This window comes from Bufo bufo, chromosome 4, assembly GCF_905171765.1.
Source record: "Bufo bufo chromosome 4, aBufBuf1.1, whole genome shotgun sequence".
In the NCBI taxonomy this organism is placed as follows: domain Eukaryota; kingdom Metazoa; phylum Chordata; class Amphibia; order Anura; family Bufonidae; genus Bufo; species Bufo bufo.
The window spans coordinates 433,958,689-433,977,761 of NC_053392.1; the positions used below are offsets into that span (position 1 = coordinate 433,958,689).

The following is a 19,073-nucleotide window of genomic DNA, read 5'->3' on the forward strand; positions in this document are numbered from 1 at the left end:
GATATTTTTTTTTTCGTTCAGCCTCTGGGCTGAAAGAAAAAATGAACGGCACAGATTTCTTCATTCGCATCGATCAATGTGGATGAAAAAATCTCTGCCAAAAAATGTGCAAAAAAAAAAAAAAAGAGGGGAAAGGCGTCTGCCAGGACATAGGAACTCCGCCCAACATCCAAACCCACTCAGCCCATATGCCCTGGCAAACCCGATTTCTCCATTCACATCAATCGATGTGGATGAATAAATCATTGCCAGAATTTTTTTTTATATACAAAGTGTTTGCCAAAGCATATGAACACCGCCCCTCAGCTCATAAGCCTCGGCAAACGTATCTTTTTTACTGCAGAGGAGAAATCTCGTCTTGCAGCGCCGCATACAACGACTTTTGTGTAATCTGACAGCAGCGCAATGCTTCTGTCAGAATGCACATCAGTGCACATCATCGCTTGGTCCACCTAGAAGGTTAAAAACAAAAAAAACAGGCCGCAATAAATTTATTAACATTAACTTTATATAATATTTGAAACAGGAAATTAACTTTTATAAACTTTATTGAACTTTTGGATCATTAACTTTTTTGCTTACCTGTGATTTTTATTTATTTTTTTACCTTTAGAGGACAAACCTCTCCTTCCCCATGGGACAATATGCAAAGCGCAAATCGCCCAGAGATGTGGCGAAGTACATTATGCACTTTGTCCCGGGTGAAAGGAGAGGTTTGCAGCAGCTCTGTGTGAAAGGGGCCTAAGACCCCTGTGTGCCTGTCCTGTGTCACGCAATCCCTATACTAAGTGTACCTGTGTGTGGTACTTCCGGAAACACTCCCCTAAGCATAGGGCAGGGTGGTCAGGGCAGTCAGGACAGAAATAGCGGGTGTCACGCCTTATTCCACTCCTGCTACAGACACAACATCTTTTTCGGGGTGACGCTTGGTTTGAGGTACCAGCAACGACATTGGGGAAATGTCGCTCGTGTAGACGGCTCACTACACTGGTGGTTGGGGCAACGGAACCTCCTGGATACAGGAGGTTCTCGATGATCTCTTCCTGAAATTTGAGGAAGGAGCCTGTTCTCCCAGCCTTACTGTAGAGAACAAAACTATTGTACATAGCCAATTGAATTAGGTATACAGACACCTTCTTATACCAGCGTCTGGTCCTGCGGGAGAGTAAATAAGGAGCCAACATCTGGTCATTGAAGTCCACCCCTCCCATGAGCAAATTATAGTCGTGGACCGAGAGGGGCTTTTCAATTTGGATTGTCATGTCTGCGTGAAAGGATGAGACCATGCAAACGTCACGCTTGTCTCTCCATTTCACCGCGAGCAGTTCTTCGTTACACAAGGCAGCCCTCTCCCCCCTTGCAAGACGGGTGGTAACGAGCCGTTGGGGGAAGCCCCAGCGACTAGGTCGCGCGGTGCCACAGCAGCCAATCTGTTCTAGAAACAAATGCCTGAAGAGGGGCACACTTGTGTAGAAATTGTCCACATAAAGGTGGTACCCCTTGCCAAATAAGGGTGACACCAAGTCCCAGACTGTCTTCCCACTGCTCCCCAGGTGGTCAGGGCAACCGACCGGCTCCAGGGTCTGATCTTTACCCTCATAGACACTAAATTTGTGCGTATAGCCTGTGGCCCTTTTCACAGAGCTTATACAATTTGACCCCCTACCGCGCTTGCTTGGGATGTATTGTTTGAAGCCAAGGCACCCGGTAAAATGTATCATGGACTCGTCTATGCAGATGTTTTGCTCAGGGGTATACAAATCTGCAAATTTGGTGTTAAAGTGGTCTATGAGGGGCCGAATTTTGTGGAGCCGGTCAAAAGCTGGGTGGCCTCTGGGACGAGAGGTGCTGTTATCACTAAAGTGCAGGAAGGTCTCAAATCGTGTCCTGGACATGGCAGCAGAGAACATGGGCATGTTATGAATTGGGTTCGTGGACCAATATGACCGCAATTCATGCTTTTTTGTCAGGCCCATGTTGAGGAGAAGGCCCAGAAAAGTCTTAAGTTCGGAAACTTGGACGGGTTTCCACCGGAAAGACTGGGCATAAAAGCTTCCCCGGTTGGCTATAAATTGAGTGGCATACCGGTTTGTTTCTGCCACGACTAAGTCAAAGAGCTCCGCAGTGAAGAACAGCTCAAAAAACCCCAGTGCCGATCCGATCTGAGCTGTCTCAACCCGAACTCCAGACTGGGCGGTGAAAGGGGGAACTACTGGTGCGGCTGAAGATGGGGGCTGCCAATCAGGGTTTGCCAGCACCTCAGGGACTCTACAGGCCTGTCTGTGCAGTGGCTGCGACGGGGGAACTACTGGACGTGCCACCGTACCAGCTTCAACTGCCCTTCTACGGCAGTGCTGGTACTAGGTCCAGGATGGGCTGCACTGCTGGTGTATGCCTCACCACGTAATCCGACAGCGCCTGCCCCACTCTGCTGCCCTCGAAGCGGATCCTGCGCAACCTGTGGTCTAGCAACACAGGGCTGGGTACGCCTGGTGGTATCAGGGACCTCAACCTCATCGTCTGAACTTTGGGTCAAACTGCCACTGCTTTCTACAGGTTCGTATTCTGACCCGCTGGATTCGTCAGATGAGGGTTCCCATTCCTCATCCGACTGGGTCAGAAGCCTGTAGGCCTCTTCAGAAGAATACCCCTTCCTTGCCATTTGGTCAACTAAATTTAGGGGGTATTCCCTGAGACTACCCAAGAAAAAAAGCAAGCCTGTCTTACAAATGGGAGGCTAGCGAAGTACAGGAAGCCGCTGCGATTGATAAAAAAATATCAAAACTGATTTTATTATCGCCGCAGCGCTTGTGAAGTGATTGTGCAGTGATAAAAAAATAAATCAAATTTTGTCAGTGCGGCGGGGCGGGCGTGGGTGAACGCATGTGTGGGCGACCGATCAGGCCTGATCGGGCAAACACTGCATTTTGGGTGGAGGGCGAGCTAAGGTGACACTAATACTATTATAGATCTGACTGTGATCAGTTCTGATCACTTACAGATACTATAAAGTACCAATGCTGATTAGCGATACGCTAATCAGCGAATCAGTGACTGCGGTGCGGTGGGCTGGGCGCTAACTGAAGCTAACTTCCTACCAAAGGGGCCTAAACTAACCTAAACCTAACAGTCAATACTGGTGGAAAAAAAAAATGTGACAGTTTACACTGATCACTTTTTTCCCTTTCACTAGTGATTGACAGGGGTGATCAAGGGGTTAATTGGGGTGATGGGTGATCTGGGGCTAAATATGTAGTGCTTGGTGTACTCACTGTGATCTGTGCTCTCTGCTGGGACCAACCGACGAAAAGGACCCAGCAGAGAGCACAGAAGCCATTTAACACATTATATTTATAAATATAATGTGTTATATGGCTGGTGGTTCGTTATTTTAAAAGTCACCAACCTGCCAGCGCTGATCACTGGCTGGCAGGCTGGTGACCAACTCCTTGTGCGCCTTTTGCCGACCCGCACATCCCTGCGTTAGGTGGTCGGGAGGTGGTTAAACACCCCCCCAAATATAGAAAACAATATATTGCGATGTATATCGCATATCGCACATGCTTAAAATTATATCGCAATATAGATTTTAGGCCATATCGCCCACCCCTACCTTGCAGTTAATAAAGAAGTCAGTGTATATTAAGTAGTGGTGTGTCTGAGCCTCTTTATGAATCTTCATAATCAACTGGATGGGGGTGCAGGGTGTCAGACCCTTGCTGATCAGATAGTGATGGCCTTTCTTGGTTTTACAGCTCAGCTTATTTTTTTATCCCTTACCCACAGAATAGGGGATAAGTATCTGATCGGTGGAGACTGCTGGGTCCCCCATGATCATGAGAATGGGGATCCTGCATCCCCAAAGAAGTGGAATTGTAGGTCAACCATGTTCCCTTCTGATTTATTCAATGTCTATGAGATTTTTGGAAATAGCTAAGTATTGTACTCGGCTATCTCCAGCTGTCGCAGAGAGAGTGAACAGAGTAGCTATGTGCATGCTCGACCTGCCACTTCATTCATAAGGGGACACAGGATCCAGTTCTCGTGATCAGTGGTGGTCCCAGATATACTGTGGATAGGGGAAAGTTTTGTTTTGACAGAAACTATCAAGACCACATACCTATTAAAGTCAACGGGTCCGCAAAAAATTTAGATGTAACATGGACCACATCCATATTTTTGCAGATCCGCGATTTGCGGACCGCAAAACGGATATGGTTGTGTGCTTGGGACCTTATACAGATTCTACTGAAAAATAAAAAAATTAAGAGGTACAGTCAGCGGTGTACCTCCAACAGTAGACCATGCAGCTGCTATGGGGCCGCTGGAGGAAGGAGGCCCGGTCTTGGACAAAAGGCCCTGCCTCCTACTTACACTTAAAGGGGTTATGCGACCCCTGAAATGTCCCCATATGCCCAGGCCCCTCACACACAATGTACTTACTTCGCTCCCTGGCACCCACGTCACTTCTGAAGCCCGCACGGCCGCCACTGCTTCTCCACACGCGCAGATAAAAACATCCAGTAACGGGGGGCAGCCAATGGCATCGCGAGTGACGCTACGGAGGCTCGTCCCCGTCACCGCCTGCCATTGGCTGCAACCCCTCGACACCAGATGTTTTCATCTGCGCATAGGGAGAAGCAGCTGCAACCGTGTGCGCTTCAGAAAGGACGCAGGTCCGGGGAGCAAGGTAAGTACATTGTGTGTGAGGGGCCCAGGCATATGAATGGGAGCATTTCAGGGGTCAAATAACCCCTTTAATTCTCGCTCCTGTCTTGAGTCCCTGTCCGGGGCTCAGGCTCTGCTTTCCAGCTCCTGCTTCCTCTGTCCAGAGGACATTTCCAGTGCTGAATCCTCAGTTCTGATGCAGAATTCTACTCTCTCTGCTCTAAAGATGAACCTGAATCTTCACCCTCTCAGCCACTGACATAGTGTAATGCCGCCATGCCCTGCTCTGTGCACTCAGGTACAGTAAGGCCCCTTGCAGACAAGCGTGTCCGGATGCGTCCCGGTGCATTGCGGCAAACCCGCGCGAGTAGGAACGCAATTGCAGTCAGTTTTGACTGCGATTGCGTTCCAATGTTCAGTTTTTATCGCGTGGGTGCAATGTGTTTTGCACGCCCGTGATAAAAAACTGACTGTGGTACCCAGACCCGAACTTCTTCACAGAAGTTCAGGTTTGGGTTAGTTGTAGTGTAGATTGTATTATTTCCCCTTATAACATAACATGGTTATAAGGGAAAATAATAGCATTCTGAATACAGAATGCATAGTACAATAGGGCTGGAGGGGTTAAAAAAATAATAATAATAATAATTAAACTTACCTTAATCCACTTGTTCGCGCAGCTGGCATCTCTTCTGTCTTGTTCTGTGAGGAATAGGACCTTTGATGACGTCACTACGCTCATCACATGGTCCGTCACATGATCCATCACTATGGTGATGGATCATGTGACGGACCATGTGATGAACGTAGTGACGTCATCAAAGGTCCTATTCTTCACAAAAGAAGACAGAAGAGATGCCGGCTGCGCGAACAAGTGGATTAAGGTGAGTTAAATAATTTTTAATTTTTTTTTAACCCCTCCAGCCCTATTGTACTATGCATTCTGTATTCAGAATGCTATTATTTTCCCTTATAACCATGTTATAAGGGAAAATAATAATGATCGGGTCCCCACCCCGATCGTCACCTAGCAACCGTGCGTGAAAATCGCACTGCATCCACACTTGCTTGTGGATGCTTGCGATTTTCACGCAACCCCATTCATTTCTATGGGGCCTGCGTTGCGTGAAAAACGCACAAAGAAGGAGGATGCTGCGATTTTCACGCAACGCACAAGTGATGCGTGAAAATCACCGCTCATGTGCACAGCCCCATAGAAATGAATGGGTCCGGATTCTGTGCGGGTGCAATGCGTTCACCTCACGCTTTGCACCTGCGCGGAGATCTCGCCTGTGTGAAAGGGGCCTAAGTGTCTCTGTGTCAGCTTCATGCACTGATGTAGAGACACATTGACCTGCTTTACACTGCAGCTTAGCTCCGTAAGGGAACTACTATGATCAGTGTCGGACTGGGGTGCCTAGTTCCCACCAGTAAAATGTATTTTGGGGGACCACCGTACGGATACATTCAAATATGACCTGCTCACACAGCAGCAAGATGCTTCCAGATGATTTAATATGGGGCTCCCTGCAGCAACTTTGAGAAGGTAGGTCCTGGGGAGAAGAGGATACTGGCAACTTTCCTCTATGCCTAGAAGTCATCTCAGCTCTGATTGTGTCTATAATAATAAACTGGGGAGTTTCTTTAATAATAGATCACGTTTTTTTATATGAACATAGGCTGGTGGAGGTGCTGTACATGGAATATATGTATGTAGTGCAGTAAGTCTACTGTATTATGTGCCACTTGTGCAAGGTGTGGGAGACTAGGGGCCCACCTGTACCCCTGTGGGCCAGTCCGAGCCTGCCCACAGCATATGTAGTGGCTTTCTGCATAGTCATTTTGCCTGGTCCTGTTAATCAAGAAGAAGGATAGACTGGCAGAGAAATCAGGAGTAGCAAGGGTGTACAGAATGGCTTGGGCCCACCCTTGGGGAACTTAACTGCTTATATACAGTACAGACCAAAAGTTTGGACACACCTTCTCATTCAAAGATTTTTCTTTATTTTCATGACTATGAAGGCATCAAAACTATGAATTAACACATGTGGAATTATATACATAACAAACAAGTGTGTGAAACAACTGAAAATATGTAATATTCTAGGTTCTTCAAAGTAGCCACCTTTTGCTTTGATTACTGCTTTGCACACTCTTGGGATTCTCTTGATGAGCTTCAAGAGGTAGTCCCCTGAAATGGTCTTCCAACAGTCTTGAAGGAGTTCCCAGAGATGCTTAGCACTTGTTGGCCCTTTTGCCTTCACTCTGCGGTCCAGCTCACCCTAAACCATCTCGATTGGGTTCAGGTACAGTGACTGTGGAGGCCAGGTCAACTGGCGCAGCACCCCATCACTCTCCTTCATGGTCAAATAGTCCTTACTTTCAAAGTTTTCCCAATTTTTCGGCTGACTGACTGACCTTCATTTCTTAAAGTAATGATGGGCACTCGTTTTTCTTTACTTAGCTGCTTTTTTCTTGCCATAATACAAATTCTAACAGTCTATTCAGTAGGACTATCAGCTGTGTATCCACCTGACTTCTCCTCAACGCAACTGATGGTCCCAACCCCATTTATAAGGCAAGAAATCCCACTTATTAAACCTGACAGGGCACACCTGTGAAGTGAAAACCATTTCAGGGGACTACCTCTTGAAGCTCATCAAGAGAATGCCAAGAGTGTGCAAAGCAGCAATCAAAGCAAAAGGTGGCTACTTTGAAGAACCTAGAATATGACATATTTTCAGTTGTTTCACACTTGTTTGTTATGTATATAATTCCACATGTGTTAATTCATAGTTTTGATGCCTTCAGTGTGAATCTACAATTTTCATAGTCATGAAAATAAAGAAAACTCTTTGAATGAGAAGGTGTGTCCAAACTTTTGGTCTGTACTGTACATGTGGATTAGAAGTGTCACCAACTTACCTGTCCGAGCTCCAGAGCCACAGTCTGCGGCTGAGGCACTGCAGTGCCACTGGCGGATCCAGAGGGGGGGGGGAAGGGGGGCAAGGGGGCAATTGCCCCCCGAGCTGCTCAGAAGTGGGGGCGGCAGCCGCAGGGCACAGGGAGATGAACGCTTCCATTGTGGAAGCGCTCATCTCCATAGTCATCTGTATCGCCGTCCTCAGGACAGCGATACAGATGGCTGTGCTGTGAGTGTGAACGGGCAGGGGAGGGAGAGGTGTGTCCCTTTCCCTTCCTCTGATAGGCTGCAGGAACTAGGCAGGCGCAGGCAGCGCGATGACGTAATCGTGCCGCATGAGCCGTACAGCGCGGGACACAGGCCGGAAAAGGCCTGCATCGCATCGCTGACATGAAGGTAAGTATAAGTGTTTTTTTTTTTATAGGGGGGCTCTTGTTACTGGCACATTAGGGGGGCTCTTGTTACTGGCACATTAGAGGGGCTCTTGTTACTGGCACAGTAGGGGGCCTCTTGTTACTGGCACAGTAGGGGGCCTCTTGTTACTGGCACATTAGGGGGGGGGCTCTTGTTACTGGCACATTAGGGGGGGCTCTTGTTACTGGCACATTAGGGGGGGCTCTTGTTACTGGCACATTAGGGGGGGCTCTTGTTACTGGCACATTAGGGGGCTCTTGTTACTGGCACATTAGGGGGGGCTCTTGTTACTGGCACGTGATGAGGGGGCTCTTGTTACTGGCACATTAGGGGGGCTCTTGTTACTGGCACATTAGGGGGCTCTTGTTACTGGCACATTAGGAAGGGCTCGTTACTGGCACATTAGGGGGGGCTCTTGTTACTGGCACATGATGGGGAGGTTCTTATTACTGGCACATGATGGGGGGGTGCTCTTGTTACTGGCACTTTATTGGGGGGCATCTATGGGGCACATTTTACTGGCACATGATTGGGGGCACTTATTACTGGCACATTATTGGGGGCACTTATTACTGGCACATTATTGGTGGGCACTATAGGGGCATCTACTGAGGCCACAAAGAAGGTGTATTTTATATGGGGGGATCTGTACTATGGGAAAGGGCGGAGAGGAGTACTATGGGGTCATCTACGGGGGGCACTAAGAAGGGATATTTTATACTTGCAAATTATGAGGGACACTGAGGGCATCTACTGGGGCACTATATATGGGGCATTTTATACTGGTACATTATGTGGGGGCACTAGGAGGAAGGAGGGAGAGGAGCACTATGGGGGCATTTACTGGGGGCACTATATAGGGGTATTTTATACTGGCACATTATGGGGGCATTGTGGGGACATTAGGTCAACTGGGGCATTACAAGGGGGTATTTTTTGCACTGTCTATTATAAGGAGAATTATTTCTACTGGGGGGGCATTATGGTGGGCTTTATTACTCCCCCATGGTATGAGCCCCCTAGTAGCAGCACCAGCCTCTCCCTGCTCTGCTATCCCTCTGCCCCTTGAAATCTTTCTCATTAGGATAAAACACATCAGCTCCGCTGAGCCCCCCAGCCAGAGTGTTGAATTGGCGTCCGAGATCCCCAAGGGCCAAGCCAAGTAATGTTTGTTATACACATATAGCATACACTGTGCCACACAATATACAGTATAACTCTACACTGTGTAGTCTTGTGGCGGCAGACAGAAAATAATCTGGAAGTTCCCCTCCTGAGACCAGGCTCTGGATCCGCCACTGTGCAATGCAGTGTCGGATGTGCTGACAAACCATGCCCCCCTGGTGATGTGCCACCTAGGCCATGCCCCTATGTGAGGCATCACTTAGGACATGTAAAAAAAAATAATAATTTGGTTTTCCAGCTCACCATAAAACGTGGATGCACGGAACAAGACCGGACCAATCTTCTATGCAGAGTACAAAACAAAGAGAGTTCCAGCACCCGATGATTCACACAGTTGCTTTGTCTTTATTAAACTTCATGATATAAATCCGTCCAGTGTACACCTCCACCCACCGCCGTAGCAGGTTAAAATGTTTCAAACTTCTCTCAGTTCTTAGTCATAACCTAGTGGAGTGCTCGTCACCAGGAGTATAAGAGGACCCCACCTTCCAATCCTGGGTGTGGGTGAGGGGATCTAGGCCCCTCCTGGAGGGGAGCCTTCCACGTAAATATACCCATCACCATACATCACTTTGAATCGGATTATTTACTTTCACTTAAAAAATTTTAGGAACTTGTTCCAGAGGGACGGGAAGTGGGATTGTGTCTGTTCTTTTTGATGGAAAATTGTGATAGGATTTTAAAAAGAATGAATTTTCTTAGAAGTAGTGGTGATGCCCTACTTTATACACAGCAAAGTGTTGGAGTTATTGGAAATAAAAATACAGATGGTATTGAACTTACTGATATCTTTCCAGCTGCGGTCACGTCTTGAGGCAGTTCCAGATGTAGTTATTTTCCTACAGCAGATGAGACAATGCACTGCTACCGACATATTTTACCTGCACAGAATAACACATTGGATATATAGATATAGCCATGAAACAAAACTAGGAAGAGTATAGATGTAAATGGCATTGAAGACGTCGCAATCAAATATATATCCATCGTTCTCTTTACATACAATGTAATAGCATCAAGCTTTTGTAGGGGTAAACCAGCACCAGGCTGGAGCTTAAATACATATTAACTAAAAGACAATTGTCATGTGGAATAAAAAATAAAAAATACCCAGTGAACATAAAGATGCGATTACATGGGCTAGAAGTACGCTGCCTGATCATAAATATTTTTAATCTGCGGATTTTGTTGCAGATATTACACGGATCAATTTACAGTATCTCACAGAAGTGAGTACACCCCTGACATTTTTGTTAATATTTTATTCTATCTTTTCATGGGACAACACTGAAGATATGACACTTTGATACAATGTAAAGTAGTCAGTGTACAGCTTGTATAACAGTGTAAATTTGCTGTGCCCTCAAAGTAACTCAACACACAGCCATTAATGTCTAAACTACTGGCAACAACAGTGAGTACACCCCTAAGTGAAAATGGCCAAATTGTAGCCAAAGTGTCAGTATTTTGTGTGGCCACCATTATTTTCCAGCACTGCCTTAACGCTCTTGGGCATGGAGTTCACTAAAGATTCACAGGTTGCCACTGGAATACTCTTCCACTCCTCCATGACGACATCACAGAGCTGGTGGATGTTTGAGGATGCCCCACAGATGCTCAATAGGGTTTAGGGCTGGAGACATGCTTGGCTAGTCCAGCACCTTTACCCTCAGTTTCTTTAACAAAGCAGTAGTCGTCTTGGGGGGGGGGGGGGGGGGGTGTTTGGGGCTGTCGCCATGTTGAAATACTGCCATGTGGCCCAGTTTCTGAAGGAATGGGATCATGCTCTGCTTCAGTATGTTGGCATTTATGGTTCCCTCAATGAACTGTAGCTCCCCACAGCCGGCAGCACTCATGTAGCCCCAAACCATGACACTCCCACCACCATGCTTGACTATAGGCATGACACACTTGTCTTTGTACTCCTCACCTGGTTGCCGCCACACATGCCTGACACCATCTGAACCAAATTAGTTTATCATGGTCTCATCAGACCAAGGACATGGTTCCAGTAATCGATGTCCTTAGTCTGCATGTCTTCAGCAAACTCTTTGCATCATCTTTAGAAGAGACTTCCTTCTGGGACAAAAGCCATGCAGACCAGATTGATGCAGTGTGTGGCGTATGGTCTGAGCACTAACAGACTGACCTCCCACCCCTTTAATCTCTGCAGCAATGTTGGCAGCACTCGTATGTCTATTTTGAAAAGACAACCTCTGGATATGATACTGAGCACGTGGACTCAACCTCTTTGGTCAACCATAGCGATGCCTGTTATGAGTGGAACCTGTCTTGTTAAAGCGCTGTATGGTCTTGGCCACCATGCTGCAGCTCAGTTTCAGGGTGTTATAGCCTAGACCAGTGATCGCTAACCTCCGGCATTCCAGTTGTGGTGAGACTACAACTCCCAGCATGCTCTATTCATTTCTATAGAGTTCTGAGAACAGCCAAGCAAGTGTACATCTTGGGAGTTGTAGTTTTATCACAGCTGGAGTGCCGGAGGTTAGCATCACAGGCCTAGACCATGTTTATGTAGAGCAACAATTCTTTTCTTCAGATCCTCAGAAAGTTCTTTGTCATGAGGTGCCATGTTGAACTTCCAATGACCAGTATGAGAGAGTGTGAGAGTGACAATATCAAATTTAACACACCTGCTCCCCATTCACACCTGAGACCTTGTGACACATGACATCAGGAAGAGAAAATGGTTAATTCGGCACATTTTGGCCATTTTCACTTAGAGGTGTACTCACTTTTGTTGCCAGCGGTTTAGACATCAATGGCTGTGTGTTGAGTTATTTTGAGGGCACACCAAATTTACACTGTTATACAAACTGTACACTGACTACTTTACATTGTATCAAACTGTCATATCTTCAGTGTTGTCCCATGAAAAGATATAATTAAATATTGACAAGGGTGTATTCATTTTTGTGAGATTCTATATTTCCGTGTGGCCACGCACAAATCCATATTTTTTGCGGCTTTGTGTGGCTGTAAATTATAGAACATCCTATTCTGGTCCCTATTGCAGGCGTGAATAGTCCATTCTATTGGTGGGAGTGAGAAAAATGCATAGTGCTCACGGAAGGCATCCATATTTTGCGGATCCGTGATTTGGAGACCAAAATACAGATAGTATTAGTCTCTGATAGGTTGTGAGATTGCATAAGGGAATTCCAGTTTTCATTGTTTGTGTAGGTAACGTGGTAAAAATACGGCATATGCCACTGAACATGGAAATGGGATATGTTGGTTTCTATAGGCCAGTTTAGTCACATGACTATGGAAACCCACATGGCTTTTAATAAAGGTAAATACGGAGCAAATTATAGTTGATACAAAAATGAGAGATCTCTGTTGTGAATTTTTGTTTCATGCATCTTATGGAATGATTGTGATTTGTGAATAGTTTATACCAATTAGGGTCCATTTACACGTCCACAATTCTTTTCCGCATTTTGGCGAACGGAATTGTGGACCCATTCATTTCTATGGGGCCGCACGATGTGCTGCCCAGATCCGGAAATGCAGACCCGCACTTCCGGGTTCGCATTTCCATTCCCGAAAAAAATAGAGCATGTCCTATTCTTTTCCGCAATTGCGGACAAGATTAGGCATATTCTATTTAGTGCTGGTGATGTGTGGTACGCAAAATGCGGAACGTACATTGCCGGTGTCAGTGTTTTGCGGATCCGCAAAACACACAAGGATGTGTGAATGGACCCTTATTTGAAGTTAGAGACAATAAGTTACCATTTGCATTACGACATTTTATTAAGCAGCCTACATCTATGTACTTTATTTCTGATTTGTTGGAAAACTGACCCATTAATCTTTGATAGTGCAGCGTTTAATGGGAACTGTCCACAAGACTTTTGTTTTTTTTTAAATATGGATGTGTGCATGAAGCCTAAGACTAACACTTCATACTCCAGTCTTCAGAAAAGATTGTTAAAATTGAATTGGACCAATTTATTAAGAGGCAGATGGCTGTTTGGCAGTACAGGTGCCAGCTAAGGCTATTTTCACATTAGCGTTTGAGAGCGTATTGCCAGAAGCTGCCTGCTCCACCGGCTCCAATCAGTCGCAACCAGACAAATATGTTGAGAATCCACCAAACTAAAACCCGCTGCGTGCAATGGGGCGGCGCTCATCCGCAGGTGTGAAACTAGCTTTAGGGAAGGCACAGACTTGAGCTATAACTCATACCAATTTCTGGCACAAGTTATAGTAAATCCGAAGGCTCCACCTTCCGCTAAACCCCACCCCCTTTCTTAACACTTAAAAGTGTTGAGAAGCTCAAAAAGTCACAAATTATGGTACAAATATGGCGTACACCATAATTTGTCACTTTTAAATGCCACAATAGTGGCATGAACAAATTGGTAAATGCCCCTCATTTACTGCCTTAAGTAATAATGTGAGCTGGTTCTGTTAACCCCCTCTTACCATTATAATCTTTGGCAAGCGTGGCACAAAAAACTATTTTCGTGGAAAAATCACAACCTTTTGGGCCACAGTTTACACAAAAAAACCTAGTGTAAACAGATTAGGGAACTACAGTCTTAACAGCTAAAACAAGCATTCCAACCACTGCAATTTGTTGTAGACCATGTACAGAGTCACCACTACACTTTTCTGGCAGGTATAATTACACCGCAACACATAACCCCGTCAGCTCCTCTCTTAACGGTTTGTTTGTTTTTTATTTCTGTTCAGCAATTTCTTAGTGGAGTACAATACGGAGTACTATACGTTTTGGAGGGCAAACATCTCCAATTCTCACCGATGTGGTGCCATATTAATATCCCTAACGTATGAGATACCATTGGTCTGAAAATGAATTCATTATTTATCATATTTCTAATACTGGTTGTCTATCTGTTCTCTCATATGATCAGGACGTAACATAAAATCGGGCGTAACATAAAATACATAGTTGCACCTCCCCTATCTTGAGATATATATTTATGGAGGAGTGACCCACATGGGTGTCATTTTTCTGAGTGGGGTCACCTCCTTGAATAGATTATTACCAGCAGACCTCCATTATCCCCTCATTGTATCACCCTACCTGATGGGTTTCTTTAGTAACATTAGATCTCTGATATGACCTCTCGTCAGAAATAACCAGCACCTCCCCTTTGCCGGCTTTGCATAGCAGGTGGAACGCATAGCCACGCCCATAGTATGCGTCGCTGGAACGCAAGCATAACTGCGTTCCAGGTATCGCGTTCTCTTGATGACGCCGCAGGCCTGGATTGGCCGGTCTATGGTGGAACGCATGGCCATCTTGGAGCCTCGGCGTGCGTTCCACCTAGTGTGATCCAGGATATTAAAATTGATATAACGTGAGGACATAATGGCGATTTCTACATACAATAGTATAAACAGGAAAGAGGGAAGGCTTAGACACCATCAAGTGCATGTATGCATAGGAGTATATCTATGTATTTCTATGTTATGGTACCTGTGAACATAAGGGGCGGTGTGGAGACTGGACCACATGATGCCCTACCACCCTGGTGATTGGAGAGTTACTACTAAGTACCGCCCCACCTGGGGGTTTAAATTAGCTAGGGACTAGCACACAAATTGGAGCCTCATTTTCAGTGCCCCCTGGAGCACCCCAATCTGCAGGTCGCCGTCTGGTACTCATACAGCATAAGATAAGTATTAATCTCAATCATCGTCTCTATCTGAATTGGCTGGCAATTGTTATAATACATCATTGTTGTGAGATCCTTGGCGGTTATATGCGACCTTGGGGTTGCTCCAGCTATTATTTTATTTTATTGTTTTCTCTTTTGATTTTGGTTTATGTGTGTTAAACCATTGGTGTGTGGCCACCTAGTATTGAGGGTGGGCCACCTGATTACCTTCACTGTCTCCTGATGAACCTATATGTAATAGGGGAAACGCGTCGAGACTGGAAGGGAGACCAATATCATCTATTAGATATTAATTCACGCATTGAATGACCCGGGCATCCATTTGGGCCAATCTGTGTGGTAAGGGCTTCTTCAAGGACAGACAGTTTTAGGCACGGGGACAGAGTGCCTCTACCATCTGGGGGCATCTCTGGGCAGAGAATTAGACAAGAGACACCCTAGGGTTACACCAGGGACCCTATATGGTTGCCCAGCACCTGTTGTCAGTAATAGAGCATCTCTATCTGTCTCTTGTCGGCCGCTTACGGCTGTTTTGTTGTTTGTCTGTGTTGTAATTATTTTTTTCCCCAGAGAGGGATTTTGTTTATCTTATAGCATAAGAATAAAAGTTACGTTTTAGGTAGTTGGCCTCTGTGACTAACTACTATACGTTCTAGCCAGAATATTTCTAGTCATCTAAGGGCTCATGCACACAAGCTGTAGTTGCTTTTACGGTCCACTGGCCAAGAACCTGCCGCCATTTTTCCCCCCTCTGTCATTAATGTCCGCATCCATATGTCTGTTCTGCGGCCCTACAAAAATTGTACAACATGTCTTATTCTTGTCCGTTTTGCAGACCACGGTTTGTGCATGAGGCCTAATATAAAAAGTGTCCACATAAAAACTAGCATCAGCAGTTCTATGTACCCTGAGGTACCTTATACATAAGAATACTATGGCCATGAACACTCTATTTCTAGGATCTTCAAGATGTCTGCCAGCTTTCAGTCAGTGGGAGATTTCACGTGGGAGTATTCAGTCTGGGACCACGCTCAGTGTGACAGCTATATTTCCTGAACAGGACACTGTTCCTGTAACCTGAACTCACAGCATCATAATGATTTGTGATGCTGTGTCTTCATGCCTGACTGAACTGTAGCAGAAGACTAAAGATCCATTCACACGTCTGCAAGTGTTTTTTGCGGTCCACAAATTGTGGATCCGCAAAACACGGACACTGGCGGACCGCACATGCCAGGCAATTTAAATAGAAATGCCTTTTCTTGTCTGTCTGCGGACAAGAATAGGACATGTTCTATTTTTTTGCGGAATAGAAGTGTGGATGCGGACAACACACTGTGTGCTGTCCGCATCTTTTCCGGCCCCATTGAAAATGAATGGGTCCGCATCCGTTCCACAAAATTGCGAAATGGATGTGGACCCATTCATGCGGACGTGTGAATGGAGCCTTACAGTCAGGCTACTTTCACATCAGCCTTTTGGCATTCCGGGTTTGAGATCTGGCAGATGTGAAAGCAGAATCAGGAAGGGAGTTCATGTCAGAGGAGCACTGTTCAGTTTGGGAAATACACGTCACAGTAAGTGTGTTTCCTGGACTGAATACACTTGTGTAAAACTGGCCACTGGCTCAGAATTACAGGACTGCTGTTATACATTCATCTCATATAATAACTAATATAATTGGAGCCTGCAGCATTATTAGAGAAATATATATATATATATATATATATATATATATATATATATATACACACATATACATACACTGTTCAAAAAAAAGGGAACACTTAAACAACACAATGTAACTCAAAGTCAATCACACTTCTGTGAAATCAAACTGTCCACTTAGGAAGCAACACTGAGTGACAATCAATTCCACATGCTGCTGTGCAAATGGGATAGACAACAGGTGGAAATTATAGGCAATTAGCAAGACACCCCCAATAAAGGAGTGGTTCTGCAGGTGGTGACCACAGACCACTTCTCAGTTCCTATGCTTCCTGGCTGATGTTTTGGTCACTTTTGAATGCTGGCGGTGCTTTCACTCTTGTGGTAGCATGAGACAGAGTCTTCAACCCACACAAGTGGCTCAGGTAGTGCAGCTTATCCAGGATGGCACATCAATGCAAGCTGTGGCAAGGTTTGCTGTGTCTGTCAGCGTAGTGTCCAGAGCATGGAGGCGCTACCAGGAGACAGGCCAGTACATCAGGAGACGTGGATGAGGCCGTAGGAGGGCAAAAACCCAGCAGCAGGACCGCTACCTCCGCCTTTGTGCAAGGAGGAACAGGAGGAGCACTGCCAGAGCCCTGCAAAATGACCTCCAGCAGGCCACAAATGTGCATGTGTCTGCTCAAACGGTCAGAAACAGACTCCATGAGGGTGATATGAGGGCCCGACGTCCAGAGGTGGGGGTTGTGCTTACAGCCCAACACCGTGCAGGACGTTTGGCATTTGCCAGAGAACACCAAGATTGGCAAATTCGCCACTGGCGCCCTGTGCTCTTCACAGATGAAAGCAGGTTCACACTGAGCACATGTGACAGACGTGACAGAGTCTGGAGACGCCGTGGAGAACGTTCTGCTGCCTGCAACATCCTCCAGCATGACCGGTTTGGCATTGGATCAGTAATGGTGTGGGGTGGCATTTCTTTGGAGGGCTGCACAGCCCTCCATTTGCTCACCAGAGGTAGCCTGACTGCCATTAGGTACCGAGATGAGATCCTCAGACCCCTTGTGAGACCATATGCTGGTGCGGTTGGCCCCTGGGTTCCTCCTAATGCAAGACAATGCTAGACCTCATGTGGCTGGAGTGTGTCAGCAGTTCCTGCAAGACAAAGGCATTGATGCTATGGACTGGCCTGCCCGTTCCCCAGACCTGAATCCAATTGAGCACATCTGGGATATCATGTATCGCTCTATCCACCAACGTCACGTTGCACCACACACTGTCCAGGAGTTGGCAGATGCTTTAGTCCAGGTCTGGGAGGAGATCCCTCAGGAGACCGTCCGCCACCTCATCAGGAGCATGCACAGGCGTTGTAGGGAGGTCATACAGGCACGTGGAGGCCACACACACTACTGAGCCTCATTTTGATTTGTTTTAAGGACATTACATCAAAGTTGGATCAGCCTGTAGTGTGTTTTTCCACTTAAATTTTGAGTGTGACTCCAAATCCAGACCTCCATGGGTTGAAAAATTTGATTTCCATTTTTTTATTTTTGTGTGATTTTGTTGTCAGCACATTCAACTATGTAAAGAACAAAGTATTTCAGAAGAATATTTAATTAACTCAGATCTAGGATGTGTTATTTTTGTGTTCCCTTTATTTTTTTGAGCAGTGTATATATACACATATATATATTTATTATATGAGATTTTTTTTTCTTATCAGTCTATATTCATCCTTCTATGGATGACCTAGAACAGCAGAGGTGTATGGAGTGATGGAAGGCTGCGCCCCGCTCCTTACAAGTCTGCTGGGTATACAGAAATGGTGAGGGATGGTGCTAAGCTGGTCCTGTATCTATCACACACTGTTATAATAAAAAGGATATTTTCGTATGGCCATAGTGTTAGCCAGTGATTCATATGCATTAGAGATGAGCGAATTGATTCTAAAATGTGAAAATTCAACCTGAATTTTCAAAAAAAATTAAAAATAATATCTGATTTTAAAGAACTCAGATTTTGTGTGATTTGATTCAGGAGAATCAAAGAAGGAATAACAGTGAATGAGAGCGACTTTTCCAGGCAACCTGAGCACTTTTAATTCAGGTCGAATTTATTTGGACCCCAGTCGAAGTAGCCGGCCGATTCAGGCCGATTGAATTTTAGGAAACATTCTCATCTCGAATCTGCAAGGTACTGTAGGGCTCTTTCACAATATGGCACACATAAGGGGGGAAAAGTATAGTCAATTGTATGCAGAGAAAGTATTTAAAGGGCGTTTGTCAGTAGATTTGTTCCTGTTACATGTGCACTTGGCAGATAAAGGTATCTGTGTTGGTCCCATATTCATATGTGTCTGCATTGCTGAGAAAAAATTATGTTTTAATATAGGCAAATGAGCCTCTAGGAGCAATGGGCGTGTTGCCGTTACACCTAGAGGCTCTGCTCTCTCTACAAGTGTCAAGCCCTCTGTACTTTGATTGACAGGGAGAGGCAGTGAAAACATCATAATGCCTGGCCCTGTCAAAGTGCAGAGGGCA

The 19,073-nt window shown here is 45.6% G+C and overlaps 1 protein-coding gene across 2 annotated transcripts in view; it reads right to left on the reverse strand.

The window, feature by feature from the left end:
- The window catches only part of SERAC1 (serine active site containing 1), a 354,636-nt gene that overhangs the window by 245,363 nt on the left and 90,200 nt on the right, over positions 1–19,073 (reverse strand). For both annotated transcript variants that reach the window (XM_040429358.1, XM_040429357.1), the window contains exon 2: positions 9,974–10,071. In XM_040429358.1, the coding sequence (XP_040285292.1) occupies positions 9,974–10,064 (91 nt within the window). In that variant the 5' untranslated portion in view covers positions 10,065–10,071. The remainder of the gene's footprint in view (positions 1–9,973; positions 10,072–19,073) is intronic.